The 22,491-nt window shown below is 34.3% G+C and overlaps 2 protein-coding genes across 2 annotated transcripts; both read left to right on the top strand.

Moving 5' to 3' along the window:
- Positions 1-409: 409 nt before the first annotated feature.
- Positions 410-1,667, top strand: LOC107843466 (non-specific lipid-transfer protein 8). Its single transcript, XM_016687776.2, has 2 exons — positions 410-824; positions 1,346-1,667. Exons 1-2 carry the CDS (start codon positions 466-468, stop codon positions 1,353-1,355), a joined length of 369 nt encoding a protein of 122 aa, XP_016543262.1. The 5' UTR covers positions 410-465; the 3' UTR covers positions 1,356-1,667.
- A 1,252-nt stretch (positions 1,668-2,919) lies between these two features.
- On the top strand, positions 2,920-4,251 carry LOC107843475 (non-specific lipid-transfer protein 1). Its single transcript, XM_016687788.2, has 2 exons — positions 2,920-3,565; positions 4,016-4,251. The coding sequence occupies exons 1-2, from the start codon at positions 3,211-3,213 to the stop codon at positions 4,018-4,020; spliced, it is 360 nt and encodes a 119-aa protein (XP_016543274.1). The 5' UTR covers positions 2,920-3,210; the 3' UTR covers positions 4,021-4,251.
- The last annotated feature ends 18,240 nt before the right edge of the window (positions 4,252-22,491 follow it).

Below are 22,491 nucleotides of genomic sequence, written 5' to 3' on the forward strand. Positions count from 1 at the left end.
TCCACAAGACTAATTACCTAAGAATCTTGCATATGCTATCACTGACAAACAAACATCAAACATGAAGAGAGCTGAGCTCTCACTATATATGGGATTGTAATTACCATGAGCTTAATTTCCTTTAGAGGAGGTTAATTTGTGAGTACTCCATTAATTAATTTTTACCAAATAGACTAGTGAAATTGTAAAATGGCCATTATGTTGTATAGATGGCACTTCCTTGCCACAATTTCCATTGCACCAAACTTTGACTTTTCATAAAACTATACACAATCTCAACCTAGAAAATACATCAATAGTTTTCCATCATTTCTTGCACTCAATCACTTAAACCAAACATATCTTTCATTATTATAATTTACTTGTGCTAGTGAGCTTTCTCAAATCTCATCTATATAAACAGATTACTCTATACAAAGAGTCTCAACAACAATTTCAAAACAATCTAAAATCTTTTACTTAACCATGAATTCGTCAAGCCAAGCAAAAACAATAGTACCATTAGTCATGACAATAATTTTTATGCTGCTAATTATTGCACCAGCTTCAGAAAGTGCTATCACTTGTGGTACTGTGATTAGCACAATTAGGCCCTGCTTCAGCTACTTACAAGGTGTTGGTGGGAAACCACCACAAACTTGTTGTGCTGGTTGTAAGTCTCTTGCGTCAGCTACATCAAGTGCAGCAGATAGGCAGGCTGCATGCACATGTCTAAAGAATGCATCTCAAAATGTCAAAATTAATGCTCAACTAGCACAAAGTCTTCCTAAGAATTGTGGAATCAGCTTATCCTTCCCTATTTCAAACACTGTTGATTGCACCAAGTAATATTACTCTTCCCTATTCTCCTCTTCTACCCCTAGCCCCCCAAACCTTATAAATGTGTTTGATACGACGATCGCCGTTTTTCATACATGATATTAGAAAATCTTTTCCTGAAATATAATATTTTTCAAAAATGATTCTAGTATTTGATTGGTGAATAAAAAATATTTTTGAATATATCAACCCAATTTTTAGATAGGCTAATTAACAAGCGAGTTAAAACATGTTGAGTAATAAGTTTGTGAGAACGTAACTCGTCTAGACTTAAATGAGTTGCGAGAACTATAAATGAGTTGCGAGAATTATGTTTTTATGGGCTTATATACAACTTCTGTCATATCAAACACTTTCGAAAATGAAATCATTGAAAAAAGAAAACCAAGAAAAAAAGTTTAGATATGAAAGATGAACTAGAAACATTAAAGCACATATATGGTAAGATCATGTCCATGAAACAACATATTGGACCTCTAGTTACCATCCTTGATAATTTTGTACGTTGCTACTTCTCTTGCTGCAGGATCAATTGAAGTGTTTTAAGGATGCTATATATATGGAAAATATTTATTTGGCTTGAGGAAGGCTATACAGCAAATAATTTGTTGCAATGCATGTTATAAGTGTGACAGAGTGTCTTTTTCTGATTTATTTTTGAATATATCTATATGTACTTATGTTCAAAGTTCCTGCACGGTTGTACTTCTGTTCTGCATGTAATAAATTGTGTTTTCTCTGAGGAGAAAATCCAATAACTTATCTTACAATATACTCTCTACTAAGTAAACGAGCTGAGCATACGTTGTATTAAATATTAATCCAATATGTTATGAGAATTTATTAAAGTTCCTGCTATTCCTTTTTTTAATCAGGCTTGTGTGTGATTATCGATGTTTATTAGTGGATGATTAGGGTCAAACTCACGTCTTGAACATAAATTAACCGTTGGAAGTATTAAGGTTAAACTAATTTATTTTTTATATCAATTTGAATATAGGATTTTTAAGTTCACTTTTTATAAGATTTACATATTTAAAAACTACATAAGAAATATTATAGGTAATAATATTAATAATTTAAAATATTAAAAAAATTTGAAGATAACCACGAGCAAAGAAAATTTATTTGATTCTTTGAATAATAATACTATCATACATTTTCTTGGCATGATCATCTGATGAGTGCATTTGGAGACACAGACATAACTTTTTTTTTACATACATGTTAAAGGAATCTTAAATAAGAATCAAGTGCAAGCAAATATTTTCCTTTTTACACACTCTAAAAACAAATGTGAATACCTTCATAAAACTTTAATTGGAAGGATAATAACAGAAAATTTTAATTAATATTTTTTTGATTTAATAAAATACATAACTAATACGAGACAATTATTTTTAATAGGATGACTAACTAATATGTGACAGACAAATTATGAGCTAGCCGCATAAATTTCTTTCTGATGAACTCGGAACTACAAACAAACTTTTATTTTTTCTTTTGGGTCATGAAAGATGGTACAAACAAACTTGACGTCACCTTCCACACCCTGCACGTGAAAATCCTACCTAAGGTACAAAGAATGAATTTCATGTTATTTTTAATATTAAATTACAATGGTTTTGTATAAGTTTACATGTATTTCGAGTACTATGTTACGGAGTATTTGTTATTTAACTCATATTGTTATAAGTATGTTTTATTGTGAATTCAAATTTATTAAAATTTATGAGTCAATTTTCTATAGCAACCTCGATTTAATTAATATGCAATAATCATTTAGTCTAAATGAAATATTTATAGATAATTTTTTAACACACAAGTTTTGTGTAAGAGTAACTGGTCCGCCACGAGTATGTTGTAGCTCCGCTCACCAAATTTGTTGGCAAAAAGAATCACTTAGCATCGTTTTAGTTTTTACTTATTCGAACCTTATTCTATAATTTTCACCTTTTCTAATGACACATTAACTAATAATATGCATTATTGTAGAGTAGCGTGGCAGCAGTGCCACTAATATTGTTTGGGAGTACAGTAACAAAATTAGAGTGATAAAATAGGGTGGAAATCGACTGACTGCTTAAGCCTTAAAAAAGTAGTTTCTACTTTGTCTCCGTCACGCATTTCATTCTCATCTTCTCCGTTGCCTTAGCCAATTTGATCGTCATCATATTTGTCTTCATGTCCCCCCTAAAAAACTTCTATAAACAACAAACCATTTAGAAATAATTAAATCAAACTCAAAAACCTCAATATCCTTACCATCAATTTTAATATTTGTCTTCATGTCCCCCCTAAAAAACTTGTATAAACAACAAACCATTTAGAAATAACTAAATCAAACTCAAAAACCTCAATATCCTTACCATCAATTATACTTACTTCACCATGAAGCCTACATATCCTTTCCTTATGGTAGTTCTACTACTACTCTTCTTGACTCTCCCAACTTACTCACAAACCGAAAACATTAAGTGCAACAATGTAGTAGGAGCCATGAGACCATGTGTGGTGTTCTTTAGGGGCGGAAGTGGGGTGACTGGGATTCCTCCATCCGCGTGTTGTGCTGGAGTTTCAACTCTTTCACAAATCGCGAACAACACTGCTAATACTGCGATTGTTTGTAGATGTGTTCATTCAGTATTCAAAAATCTGAGAATCACAGATGCTACAGCTAAAGCACTTCCTCGCAGATGTGGAGTCACCTTGCCCTTCTCTTTCTCTCCACATGTCAAATGTCCTGGTACGAGTTTAACTTCTATACATTCATAGTAGAAAGATATTTACAACACTAGATTATTTAAAAATTATAAGGTAATTGCAGGTAAACATTAGAAATTGATACTAATGTAATAGAAATGGCAGCTATATATTTATGTACGGTGACCTATTATACTACAGTTTAAATTGTGCAATTTATTTTGGACATTATTAGTATACATAACTTAATAAGTTTAATTACCTTATAGGTTGTGATCACAATAACACTATATATGTCTAAATAAGTAGTTTGATACGTAACCAAACAGAGCCAACAGAGTTGAATCATTTTGTACTTTCTTCTTCTTCTTTTTTTTCGTGAACTTGGAATATTAATAATAAACTACAAGAAAATTTATGCTTACTTATACTAATTGCTCCTACAATATTTATTATTTGCTATGATGTCATTTAAATGTTTGTTTTTCGACAGGATAATTTGATGAAGTAGTCCAGAGGACACAAATAACAAAAATGAAGGCTTGCTGGAATCAATATGAGTTCTATAGATATATATATACTGCATGAATTTTGTGTTTTTTTCTTTAGTAATTTCGTTTTCTTTTTTCCTGGTTCTTTATGTTATTTCCGAATTGCATGTACTCTTTCGTCTTGTGTTGGTGTGTTTGGAGTTGTAAACAGCAATCTACACTGGTTTTATTTTTGCTTCCCGTTCCTCGTTTTTTGCAGCAAATTGTTAATATTACCGGTAAACAAACTGTAAAAATTTTGAACAACAGTACTAGTGAACTACGCAAGGAGAAAAGTAACAAAAACACAAGGCTTGGGAAGCTAATCTATCAAACAAGACGAAGAAAGAAAAGAAAAACCTCACCATGTCCTCAGGGAGAAAATAGTGATTATTGTCATGACTGCTGCCTTCAATAATGTATACTCAACCAGATGCTTAAGTTTGAGATTGTGGCTATCTTTAGAAGCAGAGGCGGAGCCAGAATTTTAAGTAAGGGGTTCAATATTCAAAGAAAACTAAATTGAAGGAGGTTCAACACCCACTATAACCACATAAAAAATAATTTTAATCATGTATAAATAGTATATTTTTCCATTGAAAGGGGTTCGGACGAACCCCTTAAAAGAGGGATGGCTCCGCCTCTGTAATTAGAAGTGATAATCGTTAAACCAAGAAACAAAATAGAACACACCATGATACCTACAGAACACTTTATGAATTGTGGAATTATGATTTCTTAACTTAGAAATATTTGAAAGTGTGGAGCACCTAGTTAAGATTATATTAAGGGATAAAGACGTAAATGGCCGCTCAGCTCAAATAAATCCCACGAAAATGACCATGGAATTCAAATTCTAATTTTTAGCCATTTCAATTTACGGGCTTGCTCTATATAGTTTCTATACATATCTTATACATATACATATTTTCTACAGAAATTATACAGTTTTGATACACAATTTATACAATAATTATACAGTTCATTTTACACATTTTATACAAGAATTATATAATTTTTATACACATTCTATACAACCTTTAGCTGCAATAATTATTCGAATACGTATTTTATACAACAAATATAAGTTTTTCTACACATTCTAAACAATTTTTTATATATATTTTATACATATACATATTTGATAGAATTATACAATTTCTATACACATATCGTATATAGGTATATATTCTATATAACAATTATACCATTTTTATATAATTATATTCAATTATTATTTTTAAATAGCAAAAAAAAAATATATTTTTCAATTAAAAAATTCGTAGCAAAAAAAATAAACAACTGGAACATTTTTAGAAAAGAGCCGAATGACCCAAATTGAAAAAGGACAGGATATAAAAATATCCATAGGCCTAAGCTTGGGCCATTAGTTTTAAGATGGGTCAGACCATGTCATTTTTCCTTATACTAACCGATCCTACGAAAAGGAAAATTGGATCTTAGACATCCGATTGTTAGTTTATTAGTGAAAGTGTAGTAAATCTTTAAAAAAAAAAAATCAAAAAATAAAAAAAAAATTGACGAACACTTGTGATGAGACATGCCTATTGGGCAGCCCAATTTATTTGACAGTCCAGATGGGCCCATGAATTTAGCCCAAATTAACCATCCCAAACTTGTTGCTTTGACTCTTTAAGATTACCCTACGTAGTAGGATAAAATAGGAGGGTCACCACACATGGAGTGATGAGGACCAAATTGATTTGGATTGTAGTAGTAGACAATTGGCGCACAAACACTGAGTGCTACTTCAACTCTGTATCAACTTGATTCCATCCCCGAATTTCCTCATCTGAGACCAATGATTTACCGGAAAAGGCCTAAAACATCCTTCAACTATGTAAAATGAAGTAAAAAGACCCTTCGTCTACCTATTGAGCGTAAAATATCATTTTCGTCTACCTATTAGGCCAAAAATACATTTTCACCTACTGATTGAACCTAAAATGCCCTTCTCGTCTACCTATTGAGCCTATTTTGCTCTTTTATTTAGCAAATTACATAGAAAGGCCGTCTCTAAAACTTAATTACATAAATAATAGTGCTTTTTCAATATTACAAAAATAAAAGTTTTTTTTACACATATAGTCATTTAACAATCAATTCACCTTAATTTAAGAGATAGATTTTCAATCTTCAAATTAAAAGTGGAAAAGATAATCCCTACTTTCAAATCTTTCTCTCTTATATTCAAAATTTAAATATTTTTAAATAAACTAAATATTCCATTATTTGCTCGTGTATGTTTGATTTTGTTTTCATGTATATTTTTATTTTTGGCTAAAAGGGGGTTATATTAAAAACGTAAGTATTTGATACAGGTTAGCCTCATCAGTTTGGCTCAAAAATAACATGATCCACACTACAGTTTGTGCTATTAAATTTTACAAATCTGGTAAACGAAGTTCCTAATATGTCTGTCCAGACAGTTTCAAGCGCAAACACAGGAGGAACTTTCAAAATATGGGTGGATCCAAAAAATTTCCTACGTGCTCCTTCCTTTGCAAGTGAGTTTGCTTCTTGGTTTTGCTCCCTAAAACAATAATGCACTGCTAGTCATCCCACTATTGTCAGCAAGGACCTAGAAATATCAATAATGTGATCATAATGCATATTCCCATATTTTAACATGTAAATAACCTATTAGGAATCAATATTAATCTCTATGGGAAGGAGACTGTTATCGGAGGCTATTTTTAGGCCCTTCAGCAGTGCTAGAAGCTCCATTTATTGTTTGTGGCATTAGGATAACCCTTATGAAAGCCTAGGATCTAATCACCATTGTTATTTTTTATTACACCACCTATTCCCCCAATCCCTAGATTCTCCAAGATGGAGTTATCCGTGTTTAGTTTGTAGGAACCTTGAGGAAGGGGGTACCATTTAACAAAAATGGTGACAAGGCCTTGCTGATGGGTGGGGTGGTATTTTGTTAGATGGGTGTATTCGATAGCAGAAGCGTAAGCGCTTTGAAAGGAGGGAGAGGAGCTGCAATTATTAAAGGTATTCCCATTTATACAAGTCCAGATTTCCTACAGACAAAAGACAAAGAGGATATCAGGATCAATATGGCTGTCAAAGGGTTTGTTGCGCACCCAGTTTTTAACAGTTTCCAACATATTGTCTGCATTGATGACATTCAGGTTAGGGGATTTTCATCCCAGCTGATTGAAGAGATTTGCCCAAAGTTGAGAAGCTTTGGGGCAGTTCCAAAAAATATGGGGCACGCCCCCTCGGGTGTTATTGCAACAGTAGCAATTAGGTGAGATCGGGATACCTCTCCTAGCAGAAATGAAGTTACAGGGAAGTTTATTGTGGTTGATCATCCAGAGAAAGTGTTTCATCTTGTTAGGGACATTTAAGCTCCAAAGCCAAGAGAAGTTCTTATGGTTCTTGGGAGGGAAGAATTTTTAGCTGATGAGCCTGTAAGCACTATTGCTCTTAAAAAGTTCATAGCCAGTACGTCCCCAGATAGGGTAGTCAGTGAGGCTTTTGGTGGTTTGGAAGAAGCTAGACTGAATAGATTCGGTGATGTTTTGAGGTAGTTCAAAAGGGAGGGTGGAAAAATCCCAAGTCCCATTTCGCCAGAATTAAGAGACAGTGGCTTGGTCAAGGTTCTTGGTGGGATGCCCTTGGATGATGTTGCTAAGGGCGTCAGTGTTGGGGATCCATTTGTCAGTCCAAAATTTTGTTTGTTCTCCTTTATGTATGATCCATAAAGAGGCTTCTCTGTAAATGACTTTCCCCTTAAGGATACATTTCCAGGTTCTGGAGGCTCTCTGATTTTGAGTGGTCAGGTTGTACTTGCCAAGCAAAAGCCTAGACCAAAGAGAGTGGGGGTTCTTGGTGAGTCTCCATATTAGGGCACAATGCATTATATCATTTTTGGTACAATCTTTCCTGATTCCCAAACCACCAAGGTGTTTGGGTTGGGTAATGACATCCCAGTTAATCATGTGGATCTTTTTATTCAAATCAGTAGTACCCCAAATAAAGTTACTTTGGATTTTGTTAATGTGGTGGGTAGTTTTTTGGGGTAGCTGAATGTACTGCATGACATGAGTAAGAATGCTATTCAGGGAGGCTCTAGTGAGAGTGGTTCGGCCAGCCTGGTTAAGAAACTGGTTTTTTCCAACCAGCTAATTTAGCTTTCATATTGTCAATGATGAACTGGAAGTCTCCATTGTTTGGTGCTTTATGAAAGATTGAAAAATCAATGTATTTCCCAAAATTGTCTTTATGGTGAATGTTAAGGATGGAAGCCGGATTATTACAAGTATCCATAGAACAATTTTTGGAAAAGAGAACCTTGTACTTGTTTCTATTGATTTTTTTACCCGAAAAAGCACAAAAGGAGTCAAGAATCCTCTTGATGGTTTCACAATTCTTTTGGTTGGCTTTGGCAAAGAGAGTAAGGTCATCGGCAAGTAAGAGATGGGAGAGTTTGGGACCTTTTCTGCTGATGGAGATGGGGGACCGTTTGAAAAGGTCAACCTCATGATCTATCCTTCTAGAGAGAATTTCCATGGTGAGGATGAAAAGGGAGGGGGAGATTGGGTCTCCTTGTCGAATTCCTCTAGTAGATTGGAAGTAGTGGGTGCTGGAACCATTAGAAAGAATAGAGATAGAGGAAGTGGAAATGCATGACATGATTAGGTTGGAAAGCTTCGGAGAAAAATTAAAGAAATGAAGGGCTTGTCTAATAAAAGATCATTCGAGTCGATCAAAAGCTTTTTCAAGGTCTATTTTGATGATTATGTTGCCCGTGTTCCCTTTCATATTCTTGAAGTGGCTTATGTACTCTTGGACCATGATTGCATTATCCGAGGCTCTTCTGTTGGCTAGGAAACTAGCTTGAGTGGGGCTAATGACATTTACCAAGAAAGGTTTGATTCTGTTGGCGATAATCTTGGTGATGACTTTATACGGTGTTGCAAAGTCCAATGGGCCTGAAGTTTTGAAGAGAAACAACATTTTGGCATTTGGGGATAAAGTAGATGTATGTTGTGTTGACCTGCTCCTCTATCTTGCTAGAAGTTAAAGTTTTGTTGCAAAAAGAGATGAGTTGGGGCATATGATGTCCCAGAACTTTTGAAAGAAGAGGGGGTGGAGGCCATTAGGGCCTGGAGCTTTAGTAAATTTAAAATTGATCACAACTCTCTTGATCTCATTGACAGTAGGGACACTGTCTAGTATGTCATGAGCGAGATCAGGGATTGAACCCCTGGAAGAGGGTTTTTTTTAGAGGCATAGTGGGATGAAGTGTGGTCAATAGAGTAAAGGTCCTTGTAGAAGGAAAGAATGGTTTGGTTAATAACATCAGGGCTTGTGACCCAACTGCCATTATCCAATTTCAGGGAATTAATTCTATTCTTTCTTCTTCTATCTCAATCGTGTGGAAGAATCTATTGTTAGCATCCCCCTCTGAGAGCCAGTTAATCCTGGATTTGAGTTTACAAAATTCATACTCTTGCTTAAGGGTATCACTAAATTTCTTCTGAAGGGTGGACTCAAGGTTTTGAAGGAAAGAGCTAGAAAGGTAGTGGGTACTTTTCTGGATACCCGCAATTCTTGCAAGAATCCTTTTCTTTCTGGTGAAGATGTTTCCAAAAACTTCTTTATTCCAAGGGAGGACAATGGATCTAAAAGAGTCAATGGAGTCAGTGAGATTGCTTTCAGTAAGGAAAGCTTGGTTTATCAGGGAAGGAAACTGGGGGTGAGAGCACCACATAGGTTCCATTCTAAAGGGCTTAGCTCTTCTAGGGTGGTGTGTGGTAAGACTAATCAGGAGGGAGCAGTGGTCGGAATGTGTCCTGGGGAGGTGAGTTACATTAGTTTCAGGGTATAGATGAAGCCAACTATCATTAGCAAAGCATCTGTCAAGTCTTTCTAGGATAAGGTTGTTTCTGTTCCTATATCTTTTGTTAGTCTAAGTGTACCTTCTGCCCTTAAATCCCAGGTCAACAAGACAACATTGTAATGCAATCCCAAAAGCTTTTGGCCTTGTTGCTGCTAATGGGGTTGCCCCTATATTTTTCAGCAGCTCTGAGGACTTCATTAAAGTCGCCTTCCGCCAGCCAACTAGTATACTGCTATGATTAATGGTATTGACCATAGTAATCAGCTGGTTCCAGAGGAGTTTCCTATCATTAAGATTAGTGCTTGCATAAATGATACTTAGAAACCAAGAATGAGAAGAGGAATTTACCTTGACAGCAGCACGGATGCTTTGAGGAGTAATGGATATGTCATTGATGCTAAAGTGGTCCTCTTTCCACATCAAGACAATACCACCAGATAATCCAATGACTCCAGATTGAAGGAGACACTCGAAGCCAAGGTCATGAGTCAGGGTATGGTGGTCAGCCATCCTGGTTAGCCCTTCTTGAGACCAGGATGGCTTACCACCATACCCTGACTCATAACCTTGGCTTCGACTGTCTCCTTCAATCTGGAGCCATTGGATTATCTGGTGGTATTGTCTTAATGTGGAAAGAGGACCACTTTAGCATCAATGACATATCGTGTATTTTTAATCATCTAATATTATTCATCTAATATTATTTCATTATCGTGTATTTTTAATTCTAATGTAATGGGTTAATCATAATTTTGTATGGATAAATATTTATGGAATAAAAATCATTATGTTGGAAGTACATATATACCATGTATTTTGTTGTATAAATATAATTCATGTTAAAGTCAGATTATTATAATATTTTTGATATAATTTATGATATAAATATTCATGGTATATTTCATTATGTCGGAAGTACTTTGCTTGTTAAAAAATTATTTATTAAATATAAATATATATATTTTCAGTATTACACGGTATAAACTTTTTATATCTAAAATATACCATGTATGTTTATGGTATAAATATAATTTATATGGTATAAATATATCATGTATTTTTTATGATATAAATATGATTTGTATAATATATAAATATACCATAAATTTTTATGGTATAAATATATCATATATTTTTATGAAGGAATTGTGAAAGAGGGCAATAAAAATGAAAAATATAAAATTTTGATGTAGTATATAAAAATGCATTTTCATTAATTTGTCTAAATAAAAGGGCAAAATAGCCCCAATAGGTAGACGGGAAGGGCATTTTACGCTCAGTAGGTAGACATAAAAGATATTTTAGGCCCAATAGATAGACGGAGAGTATTTTTACACCCTTTCAGGGTGTAAAAATGGCAGGGTGTGTGTGAGACAAGGCATTTTATTATTTTACGTAGTATTGGATGAAGTGTAATTGTGTAAGTTTTGAAATACAAGCCGTAATTTCCATGAATATGAAGTGCATGCCAGGCAAGACGTTTTACATAATATAAGATTAATATGAGATGAAGTGTAAGTTTTAAAATACAAGGCATAATATAAATCTTGCGAGTTTATGGGGAGTAAGCCTATATATGTTCAATTTTATTACTCAAAAAATAAGCAAATTAAAATTTATTATTTATGATATGTATTAATAGTTTATAGAAAAAATTATTGAAATAATTATTTGAGAAATGTCAACACGAAAACGATAGTAGCTGAGATAATCTTTAAAAATGAAATCATCACTCAATCCATCATGGAACGCTACATTACTCTTGTTTATATATTTCGAAAAAGAACTTTAAAAAATGCATAAACAATGGCAAAAAATGGATAAAGTTACTTCAAAACATAGTGCTTATGAAATTTTTATCTTATCGACTCTAGGCATAATCGAGTAATAGAAAAATTCCATTAGTGGCAACATCATTTTCTTTGAGAGTTGATTTATATTTATTCACATATTTTAGGAAAATCACTACAACACTGTACCAATAATTTTAAAAAAATGATCTGTAGCAAAAATACTTCTAAAACAACAAAGCAAATTTAAAGCCCACAACATGTACACTTTTATGTTCAGAATTTTATGTCTAGAGCATACACTTTTATGTCCAAAATTTACACTTCAAATTATAGGACAGATATCCTATGAATTTCAGCTTTCATTGTGTTTCGAAATATTTTTTATATGCCTTGCCCTGAAACACTCCTTACAATTAAAATCAAATATGATACACATTTTGCTGCACTAACTATTAACACTCGACCGGTTTGCTCTGATACCATATTAAGCTTTGAATTATCAACTAATAAGTAAAACAAATTGAAACTTCATTGAACAAGTGGTGAATTTTACATTCTCAATCTCTAGAATTTACACAGTGATATTCTGCAAATGCAGTCCATAATTGCCTCTATTTATAGAGAATTTTACACCGCCTCTATCCTAATAACCTCACATGAAAGTCAAATACTGCTCTAACAACTCTTAACTGCATTTAACATAAATAACAACTTGCCAGACAGCTTGGCATTCTCTGTAACTCAATACTTTCACCACCATCTTCATTGAAATAGGAATGTTATTTGGATGTTAATGAAGTTAAGTGCAGAGACACTACAAAAAATAAGGTTCATCTTCATTGAACAAAATGAGTATTGACTTAATCTTTTGAATGTGATAGTTTTTTGTTAAATTCATACAAAGTCTTACATAAGATTACACTGAGTACTACTTATCTTCTTGTTTGCTTAAGCTAAAATTATCATTCTTGGGTTTAAGTGGGATTGGTATCATGTTATTCACTTGGTTATAGAGTAATATTTTGCCCAATGATATTTAAAGATAAACTATAGCAGCTGGATTTTACTGAAGCTTCTCTCTCAAACAATAAAATTTGTTTTCAATAAGGTTCATTTTTTATTCTTTTTCTTGCTGCTATTTCATTAGTTTTGTTTGCGTACTCTGTCAAAGCTTCTTGTTAAGTTTTTAATGAATGCTTCTTATTTCACGAAATTTGAATACATCATATCATGTTTAGTTGTCTCTAATAGGGTGATGCAACGTCTAGATCTTAGTATGCTGGACGGCTAAGCATTAATACTTTTCTTTAAACGATTTTTCTCCTAAATGCATAAGATTTGTAGGTGTTTTGTTAGTCCAATCATGAAGAATTTGATATTATTTTTTCAATTCGAAGTTTGTTGGAGTTAATGACATCTCTGATTTTTGGACATCTAATGGAGCTTTCCTGCATATACTATTTAAACTTCTTTTTAGTTGTGACTTGTGTTTTAATTTAGTGCTAAATGTCCCATTAGAATATTAATTTAAGGTAGTCTCTTTAATGGTAGCATATATTGCGTTGAAGGTTTCGAGTCTTTTGTAAACCAACGTCTCCAATTTAGGGTTTAAGAACTAGGGTAATGAAATTAAGGTAACAGATGAAGAGTAGTGCTTATTGGTTTAATTCTTGCTTCCCCTCCCCCTGGTATTGATAAAGGAGCTGGTAAGTGATTTCTGAATATATTCCTTCTCTTCCCCGGACACCAAATAAAAGGAGTCCTAATGAAAGGGATATTTATCTAATCCTATCGACAGTGTAAACCTCCCAATAGTAACTAAATTGAAAAAATAAACATAGAAGAGAGTTTTTTCTATAATATTAGATTAGTATTAGTTAGTGATCCTTGTTTCTACTTGTAATTTAATTTGTGGGAGTAGTTATACTCTATCAACTTGTATCTCTTTTCTTATTAGTTAGTTCTCTTCTTTCAGCCACGTACTTGTATAAATTTTTTTTCATTACAATGTTATTTATATGTGGACTTAGCTTATGGGGGAATTTATATAAATGTTCTTTTTCATTGATGCGTGATTATAGTATCTTGGCTAATCATATTGGTTAATAGTATTCATTTTTTTTTAATTTGTTGTTTTGTTTTCATCATTCTTCTTTTCTTTCACTTTCACATGCCGTCTTTGATATAGATTTTTCACTTCACAAGTTAAATGAACTGGGTTAAGATTGAATAGGTTTTTCACTGCACAAGTTGAATGAATTTGGAAAAGACTGAATATCAATAGTTTTTTATTTCGTTGTCCGATCCAAAGGTCGGATTGTTATTTATATTTTTCTTGTGTTTTGCTTCCTTTCCATATCCACCCTTCCCCAACTTTTATGTTGGTTCATCTGTTACATATTACTCATTTCTATATCAAAAATATATATTTTATTTTACTTATCTAATTTAAAATATTAAGAGAGTTTAATCATATTTTTTTGTCTTTTCATGCTTAGTATTAAATACCTACATAAAATAGTATTATTCAAATTCAAATTTTAAAATATCATTAATAAGACTAATTTAATAAAATATCCTAATAATTTTTTTTTCAAGACTTGTGTCAACTCATTATAGGTTAAGTAATATAAAATAAATGAGTAATTTAATAATGGATTATCACTATTGTAGTTTCTTGTAATCAACTAATTAGCACATTGCATTCAGATTTTAAGTATTTAATGGTTTATAAGTTGTCATCTAATGCTTTTATTTAATTATTTCAATCTAGTGATGCAAATCGAAATGTGCTTACTTCACTCATGGATGGAGAATCACCAGGCAAATATTTGGTATTTCATATCTTTATATTAGATTTTTAAGGATCACCAGGCAAATATTTGGTATTTCATATCTTTATATTAGATTTTTAAGGAGTTATAAACTTTAAGTTATCGAAATCGAGATTGTTAATTAGGTTTTACATGAATTAGATTTGTGTTGTTTTGTACTCGAAATATTTTTAGTTTATTCTATGTTATAGGTTCTATATGTGGTAATTGTATTATTTTGTAAGTCGAAAGTTTTCTATTTAGTCTATGTTATAAATGGTAGTACAGTAAAATTATTTATATGTAAGAATATAGTTCTAAAGTTTATTTTAAAAAAAAAATCAAAACAATGTGTGACGGTTATAAATGCTTACAAATAAAATTATATAAGATATTGAGACTATATTGTGGTGGTTATAAACCCTCATAGGTTGAAGTTATTAAAAATCTAAGATCTTATTATAAAGGTTATAAATTGTTACAAATTGAAGTTTAAAACTGCCACAAATTAAAAATTTATTTGTTGGCGGGCGGTAGTGGAGGTTCTATAAAACAGCCACAAATTTGCTCGTGGCATGACTTAGTGTTGTATTTTCTGAAACCGCCTTAATTTTTTCTGCGGGAGTTAAAAACTCACACAAATTGATAATAAATCCTCCACAAAATGTATCTTTTTTGTAGTGCTAGATCTAGCAAGACATGCGAAGACTTGCATATATAGATTGGACCAAGTCTGGCTACAAGAATATTAAGGTGCCTAGTTGTTGCAATGAAACACTTAAACTTCACAGCATGAGAAAGACCCCTGAAGAAGAAGTAGCTATTTGTGAATGTATCATATCAGAATTGCAACATCCAAATGTTAATACAAAAGCAGCTAATCAACTTACTTGGGGTTGTAATGTCCTCGTCCTACCCTACCACCCCAATTGTCAAATGTTCAGAGTAAGTTTAATTGATTTAATTCGATGCATGCACAACTGCACCCTTATAATATGCATAAACTGCAGAAATATAAGGTAAGACTGCATATAATAAACTCTTGTTGTTCGACTCTTTTTCGATAGTGAAAATTTTAGTGTACCGAACTGTCCTTTTTAATATAGTAACATAATAAATGAGGGTTTCTATCGTTTTTATAATTAACTGTGGTGACCGTCCACAACTAAATTAGTTTATGATCGAACTATTTGCCAACGATTAAACTTAGATGAACAGAAAGAAATCACCTAGCTAACACTTTAATATGTCTTTGTTGAGACTAAAAATATGTTGCAACTTGCAAGACTTAATACACAATTAGGCGATCTCTCGTGAATTTGAAATGTATTGTTATAAATATTAGGTAATTAGCTGATAAATTGACTAAAACATGAGGTTATTTCGGGCTTTGAGCTGTAGCTGACAAAAGAGTTTTAAAATGAGGTGTAGGTGACACAAGTCTTAATTATTAAGTGGAGGTGACAATTACTTTATTATGGATTAAGAAAGTTGGAAAAGTTTAAAAATAACCCCCAAGTTTTTAAATTTACACTTTGATCTAAATGTTAGTTAATAAAACAGAAAACGGAGGGAAAAAGATGTGTTTCTCTCTCTCCGCATCCGTTGTTGTTGTAATACCCCGAACTTTCTTTAAGTCAAATCTAGTCTCCAGGAGAGTGAGTGATGGCTTCCTAAATAATTACTATTTAAACCAGATAAAATTTCCCCAATTTCAACTTTTTATCATGTGGGAAATTGAATTAGATTTCCAACTATACCAATTTCGTCCAAATCTAGTATCGGAGTAAAAAGTTATGGACGTTTTACAGAGGACTGTTGGAACTGCTCAAAAGCGACTGTCAGACCGACGGACCATTGAGCTAGCGATGGACCGTCACCCAAACCATCGCAGGTGAGGCAGTAAGTCAATCTTCTGGCTAGGGTGCGACGGACAGGTTGACGGACCGTCGCCCAAGCCATCGATACTAAGGCAGTACATCTCTATTCTGGTCCAAGTATGAAGGTCATTCCGATGGACCATCGACCCAGCAAAAAACCATTGCAGATCTCGTTCAGCGATTTCTATGCCGTTTTTAAAAGGGTATTTGGGTTTGTAATACCCCATAGTTTTTCTAGCTTGAAAAGTTTCCCCAAGAATGTTAGAAGCTTTATTTGTAAGATGAATATACTTTTGTACATGTGGTATTTTTAAGATTTTCATTTTTTATCATATGGGGAATCGAAGAAGCTTTCCATCGATACCAAATTAGCCCAAATCCGACACCCAGGTTAGAGCCTTTTTAGTGAGACAGTGTATCACCTGAACCATCAGCGCATCGCGGAGATAGCTCAAATGGCAATTGTCAATTTCCAGTGTTGCTCCGCAATAGTGGCGCGTCGCACCAAAATTCCAGTTCGTAGACAAGGTGGCAACACGATTGCTCTGTATCGCGCCACCGTGCAATTTCCCATTTGTCACTTTCCAGTGACTTGGAGCGATAGTGGCGCGTCGCGTCAAGGATGAAAACCAAAAGTTTTTCTCAGAAATTAAATACGTGCAGGGTTAAAAGAGTAAATTTCTCATCCTATATAAGCCTTATAACACGAGATTTGGCCATAATTCAGCAACTTATACTCAATTACTCTCAAAAACTCTCAAGAACAAGCCCTAGGATTTTCATAGAAGGTTCAATTCCAAGGGAATTCACCATCAAATTTCAAGAATCTCTCAGGCAATCTTCATAGAATCACAAGCTAAGGTATGCGTAGTGTTCATTCATGGACTCCTTTCGTCCATAAAGCCCAAGAATCTCTTTTCTAAGTTTAAGTTTATGAATTTATTTATGAATTTCATGTTGGGTTTATTTTGTTTATGTTGAGAATGATCAATTGAATTCAAATCTATGTTGGGTGATCAATTTTATATGGAATTGATTTGTACAGATGTATATTCATGTAAACCTATAAATAAACCCTAGGATGATGAAATTAGAGATGAATCATGATGATTAATTGTTGTATAATGTTGTCTACATGTGCTATGCCTACCATGTGTATGATTAAATGCCTAGATGAAGGAACAATGCCCAACTAGCATGATATCATGAAATCCCTATGTATGTACAAGCTTATGCATATCACATGTTTGATGAAGTGCTTCAATATATGAATTATGAATTGTGTTGTTGGTCATGTGTTCAAGTAAGCCATACTATGTTAGTTTCTTCTCATCGAGTCTTGGGGGTACTTGTACCCGAACATTTAGTTATGTGCCTAGAGTCATGTCATGTTTTCACGATCTCCTCAGTCAAGCTATGATCCATAGAACTCAATAAGTCATGTGACTCAGGAAATCTCTGTAATTTGAGTAGCTCAGTAATCTCAGTGACCTCAGTATTCCCAGTCAATCTCAGTAACTTCAGTATTCTCAGTCAGTCCTTAAAACTCAGTACATTCTGTCAGTCAATGAAACTCAGTAAATTCAGTTTAGCTCCACTGGACAATACCACTAGTGTCAGTTCAGTTTAGTTAATCAACTCAGTTCAGATAATCAGTTCAGTGTCTTTCAGATGGTTGTAGGATTCAGCACCAAGTGAGCCTAGGGATGGGGACTCACCCGCTAGATAGGACTGATATCCCTAGAAGCAATCCCTAATTTTCAGAACTACGTAGACAGCGTAGGTACGAGATGTCACCCATTAGATAGGACTGACATACTCAGGGATCACCCGTTAGCGCATTTAAATGTATAGGACTGATACTAGGGGTCACTCGCTAGATTAGGACTGACTCCACAGTAGTTGTCTTTACCAGTGGCGCGGTACTGACACCCTTCCAACTGGGGTTACAGGTTGGACTCCAGTTATCTTAGTATGGGGCATGTCGGTTAGATGAATACATCCCACAGTTTCAGTTACAGAATAAGGACTGTCAGATATAGTCAATTCAGCTCAGTAGTATAGATTTAGGACTGTCAGATACAGTCACTCCTTATCATTATAAATAGACTCGGGGATTACCCATTAGATAGGACTGATCTCAACTAGGTCAATCAGTAATGGTATCATCAGATTTAGAGATCACCCACCCGCCAGATAGGACTGATCTCAGGTTCAGTTACTCAGATACAGTACAGAACTTAGCTAGTTCCATCAGATTTAGGACTGTTAGATACAGTCACTCATGTTATCAGTTATATCAGTTATTAGAACTCATGTTATCAGTATTCAGCTTTAGGACTGTTAGACATTGTCAACCAGACTAGTTCTTCATAATAAAAACTATCAGAAATAGTTATTCATATATCAGTAACATAGTATCTGTCCCTCAGATATCAGTAATTCCATGTTATTAGTAAACTCAGTAGTTAGAACTTAGCATTCAATCCTATCACGATGTCAGTTACAGTTATGTATGCATACATGTATTCTCACGTTCATGTTAGTTAGTCAGTTAGTATTGTTCATGCATATGAACCTATTGCATTCATCCTACCTCACTTGTATACCAGTACATTCAAAGTACTGATGCATTTGCACTATGGTGTCTTATACCATAGGTTAAGAAGGATGAGCTCCAGAGAACCAGTAGCATCCCAGTTCAGTGATCAGAGTTAGCAGTGAGTCCTCATCCTTTGAGGATATAATAATCATATTACAATTTCAGTTTTCAGTTTATTTCAGTAATCGGAGTTAGTTGGGGACATGTTCCATCAACTCATTATTCAGACAGTTTAGAGGCTTTCAGACTATAGCATGTTAGACAGTTATCTCAGTTGTTTTGGTATTTCTATACCATATTTTTCAGTTATTTAGTAGTATTGAACCTTGTGGCCTTTCAGTTCATATTTCACATTTACGATATTATTACTATTATTCAGTGCTTAGTTTACAGATATCAGTCATGGGTTAGCTTGTGGTCCTTCGGGGTCATGGCCATCGTGTAGCATTCCGGGTACCAGATTCGAGGCGTTACAGGGTTTTTTTGCACCCGTTTTAACCCCTAATTATACGAGATAATAGCTCATAACTTCATTATTCATTCACAACATCCAATTAGGATTTCTCTCAAAGATCAATCCCTAAGAACAAGAAACCCTAGGTGCTTAATCCCAAGTCAAGAACTCAAGATTCCCCCTACCAATCTTAAAAAAATCATCCATCCAAATATGAAAAGTGTTGATTCATGGGTTTCTTTCACCCATGAATCTCAAGAATCCCATTTTTAAACTCATGAATTGTGATTTCCATATAGTGGGTTGATTTTAATTATGTTGATGTGGTTGTATGAATCCCAAGTTGGAGTCTTTATGTACTTTTCATGAAATTATGCTAGTATGTGGGTTGAAAACTTTTAAATGGAGTTGATTAAAGTAACCATGATGTATGAACTAGTGTATATGCCTAAGCCTAAGGTTATGCAAGCAATGTGTTTGATAAAATGCCCAAAGAACAAGAATCATGCTTTAGGACTCAATTATGACCAAATTGATAAACCCATGCTTTACCCTTATGTTCAAAATGACTTCCATGTTATTGCTATGCATTGAAATTGTTTGATGGATTGTTCATGAGATTAGCCTATGAAATTATGACATGTTTATATGCTTTCGTATTCATGTACCAAACCATGATAATCAAGTGCCTCATGAAATTCCCCAATGATTGTATTATGGATTGTTGATTATGGTCGTGAGTCCAAGAAGTGTCATGTCTTCTCAGTTTCATGCTATCGAGTCCTGGGGGTACTTGTACCCGACAATTTAGTTGTATGCATAGAGTCAGTGTCATGTTTTCAAGATACTCTCAGTCAAGCCATATTCAGTAGAATTCAGTTAGTCTCATGACTCAAAAAAACTCAATAATCTCAGTCAGCTATCAGATCTCAGTAATATTCCGTCAGTTAACGAAACTCAATAAACTCAGTCCAGTCAGTTCAGTATAATTAATTCAGTATCTAATCTGATAGAAATAGGATTCATCACAGAGTGAGCCTAAGGATGGGAACTCACCTACGAGTAGAGGGTGTGATTCTTAGAAGCAATCCTTACGATTCAGAACTACGTAGCCAGTGTAGGTTGAAACATCTAACCTTTTAGATGAGGGTTGATGAAGTGGCTTAACCTGTTAGATGATGGTCCCACCATTCTCCTTAGAGTACGTTTTAGATGAGGGATCACTCACAGCTTATCCTTACCAGTGGTGTGGTTGACACCCTTCCAATTTGGGTTACAGATTGGACCCCAACTCAGCTATAATGCTTTATTTGGGGCATGTCGGTTAGATGACTACTTTCCACAGTTACAATTTCAGTCTCAATCTCAGTAATCAAACTTAGATAGTTTTACAGAATTCAGGACTACTAGATATAATCAACTCAAAATAGTATGGAACTCAGCTAGTTTTATCATAACCTAGACTGTTAGATATAGTCGCTCAGTATTAGTTATCAGTATTTAGACTCAGTAGTCAGTATCTTCATGAATTCAGTTACAATCGTTTATTCATACATGTATTCTCATGTTCATGTTATACAGTCGATTAACATAGTTCATGCATATAAACCCTTACATTTAGCCTACCTCAGTTCCATACTAATACATTCAATCGTACTGATGCATTTGAGCTATGGTGTTTTATACCATAGATTCAGAAGCACAAGCTTCAGAGTATCAGTTGCATTCCAGTCTCAGTATTCAGAGTTAGAAGTGAGTCCTCGTCCTTCGAGGACATGATCATTATTTTTTTATTTCATTACTCAGTTTATTTCAGTAGTTGGAGTTAGTTGGGGACATGTCCCATCAACTCCTTATTCAGACAGTTTAGTTAGTTAGAGGCTTTTTAGACTACAGTAAGTTCAGACAGTTTATCTCAGTTCATGTTTTGGTATTGATATATCTTACTCTCATTAGTATGTTTTATCTGTTTTGAACCTTATGGCATGTTCCAGTCTATTTTTTCTATATTTTACATGATGTCATATAGTATATAGGTACAAATATCAGTCATGGGTTAGTTTGTGGTCCTTCAGGGTCATGAGCACTGTGTAGAATTCTGGGTACCAGATTAGGGGTGTAATAAACTTTGTATCAAAGCCTAAGGTTCAACAGTGTCCTAGGAAGTCTGAAAACTGCATCTAGTAGAGTCTTGTACATGGGTGTGTTGCACGCCACACTTATGTGCAGGAGGTTATAAGATGTTTGGAAACAATTTCCCATTTTTTAGTATTCATACCGTGCCAGTGAGCATAATCTCAAGTTAGTCTCTCAGTTTAATCCCTTTGTCTTCCATTTACAGAACATCCCTCCCAAGAAGAGAACTGGGAATCAGTCAGCCCTTCAGCCCGAAGATCCTTTGGACGAGCATATTTCTCGTGAAGAGTTCAGAGCTGCATTCACTACTCTTGCTTAATTAGTCACTTCTCAGAATAAATGACTAGCTATCGTTCTGACCAACCCAGTGGCTAATTCAACTGCAGCCAGAATTTGGGACTTCACCCGAATGAATCCTCCATCCTTTTTGGGTCTAAGTCAGATGAGGACCCTCAGGAATTTCTTGAACAAGTTCATAAGGTTACAAACATCATGGGGGTTACTCCTAGTGAGAGTGCCGAGCTAGCTGTATATCAGTTGTAGGATGTTGCTCACACTTGGTTTAAACAGTGGAAGTCAAAAAGGCCAGTTAATGCAGGAACCATAGAGTGGGAGGAGTTTGTCATCGCATTCTTAGATAGATTCTTTCCCCTGGAGCTGAGAAAAGCCAAGGTTTCAGAATTTATCAACCTCAGGCAGGGAAACATGACGGTGAAAGAGTATTCTCTTAAGTTTACTCAATTAGCCAGATATGCTCCTCATGTGGTTATAGATACCAGGGCTAAGGTGAGTAAGTTTGTTTCTGGGCTGAATAATAGTGTAGTCAATAAGTGTAGTTCCGTGACATTGAATAGTGACATGAACATAGCCAGGTTTATGA

Source organism: Capsicum annuum, chromosome 1 (assembly GCF_002878395.1).
Source record: "Capsicum annuum cultivar UCD-10X-F1 chromosome 1, UCD10Xv1.1, whole genome shotgun sequence".
NCBI lineage: Eukaryota > Viridiplantae > Streptophyta > Magnoliopsida > Solanales > Solanaceae > Capsicum > Capsicum annuum.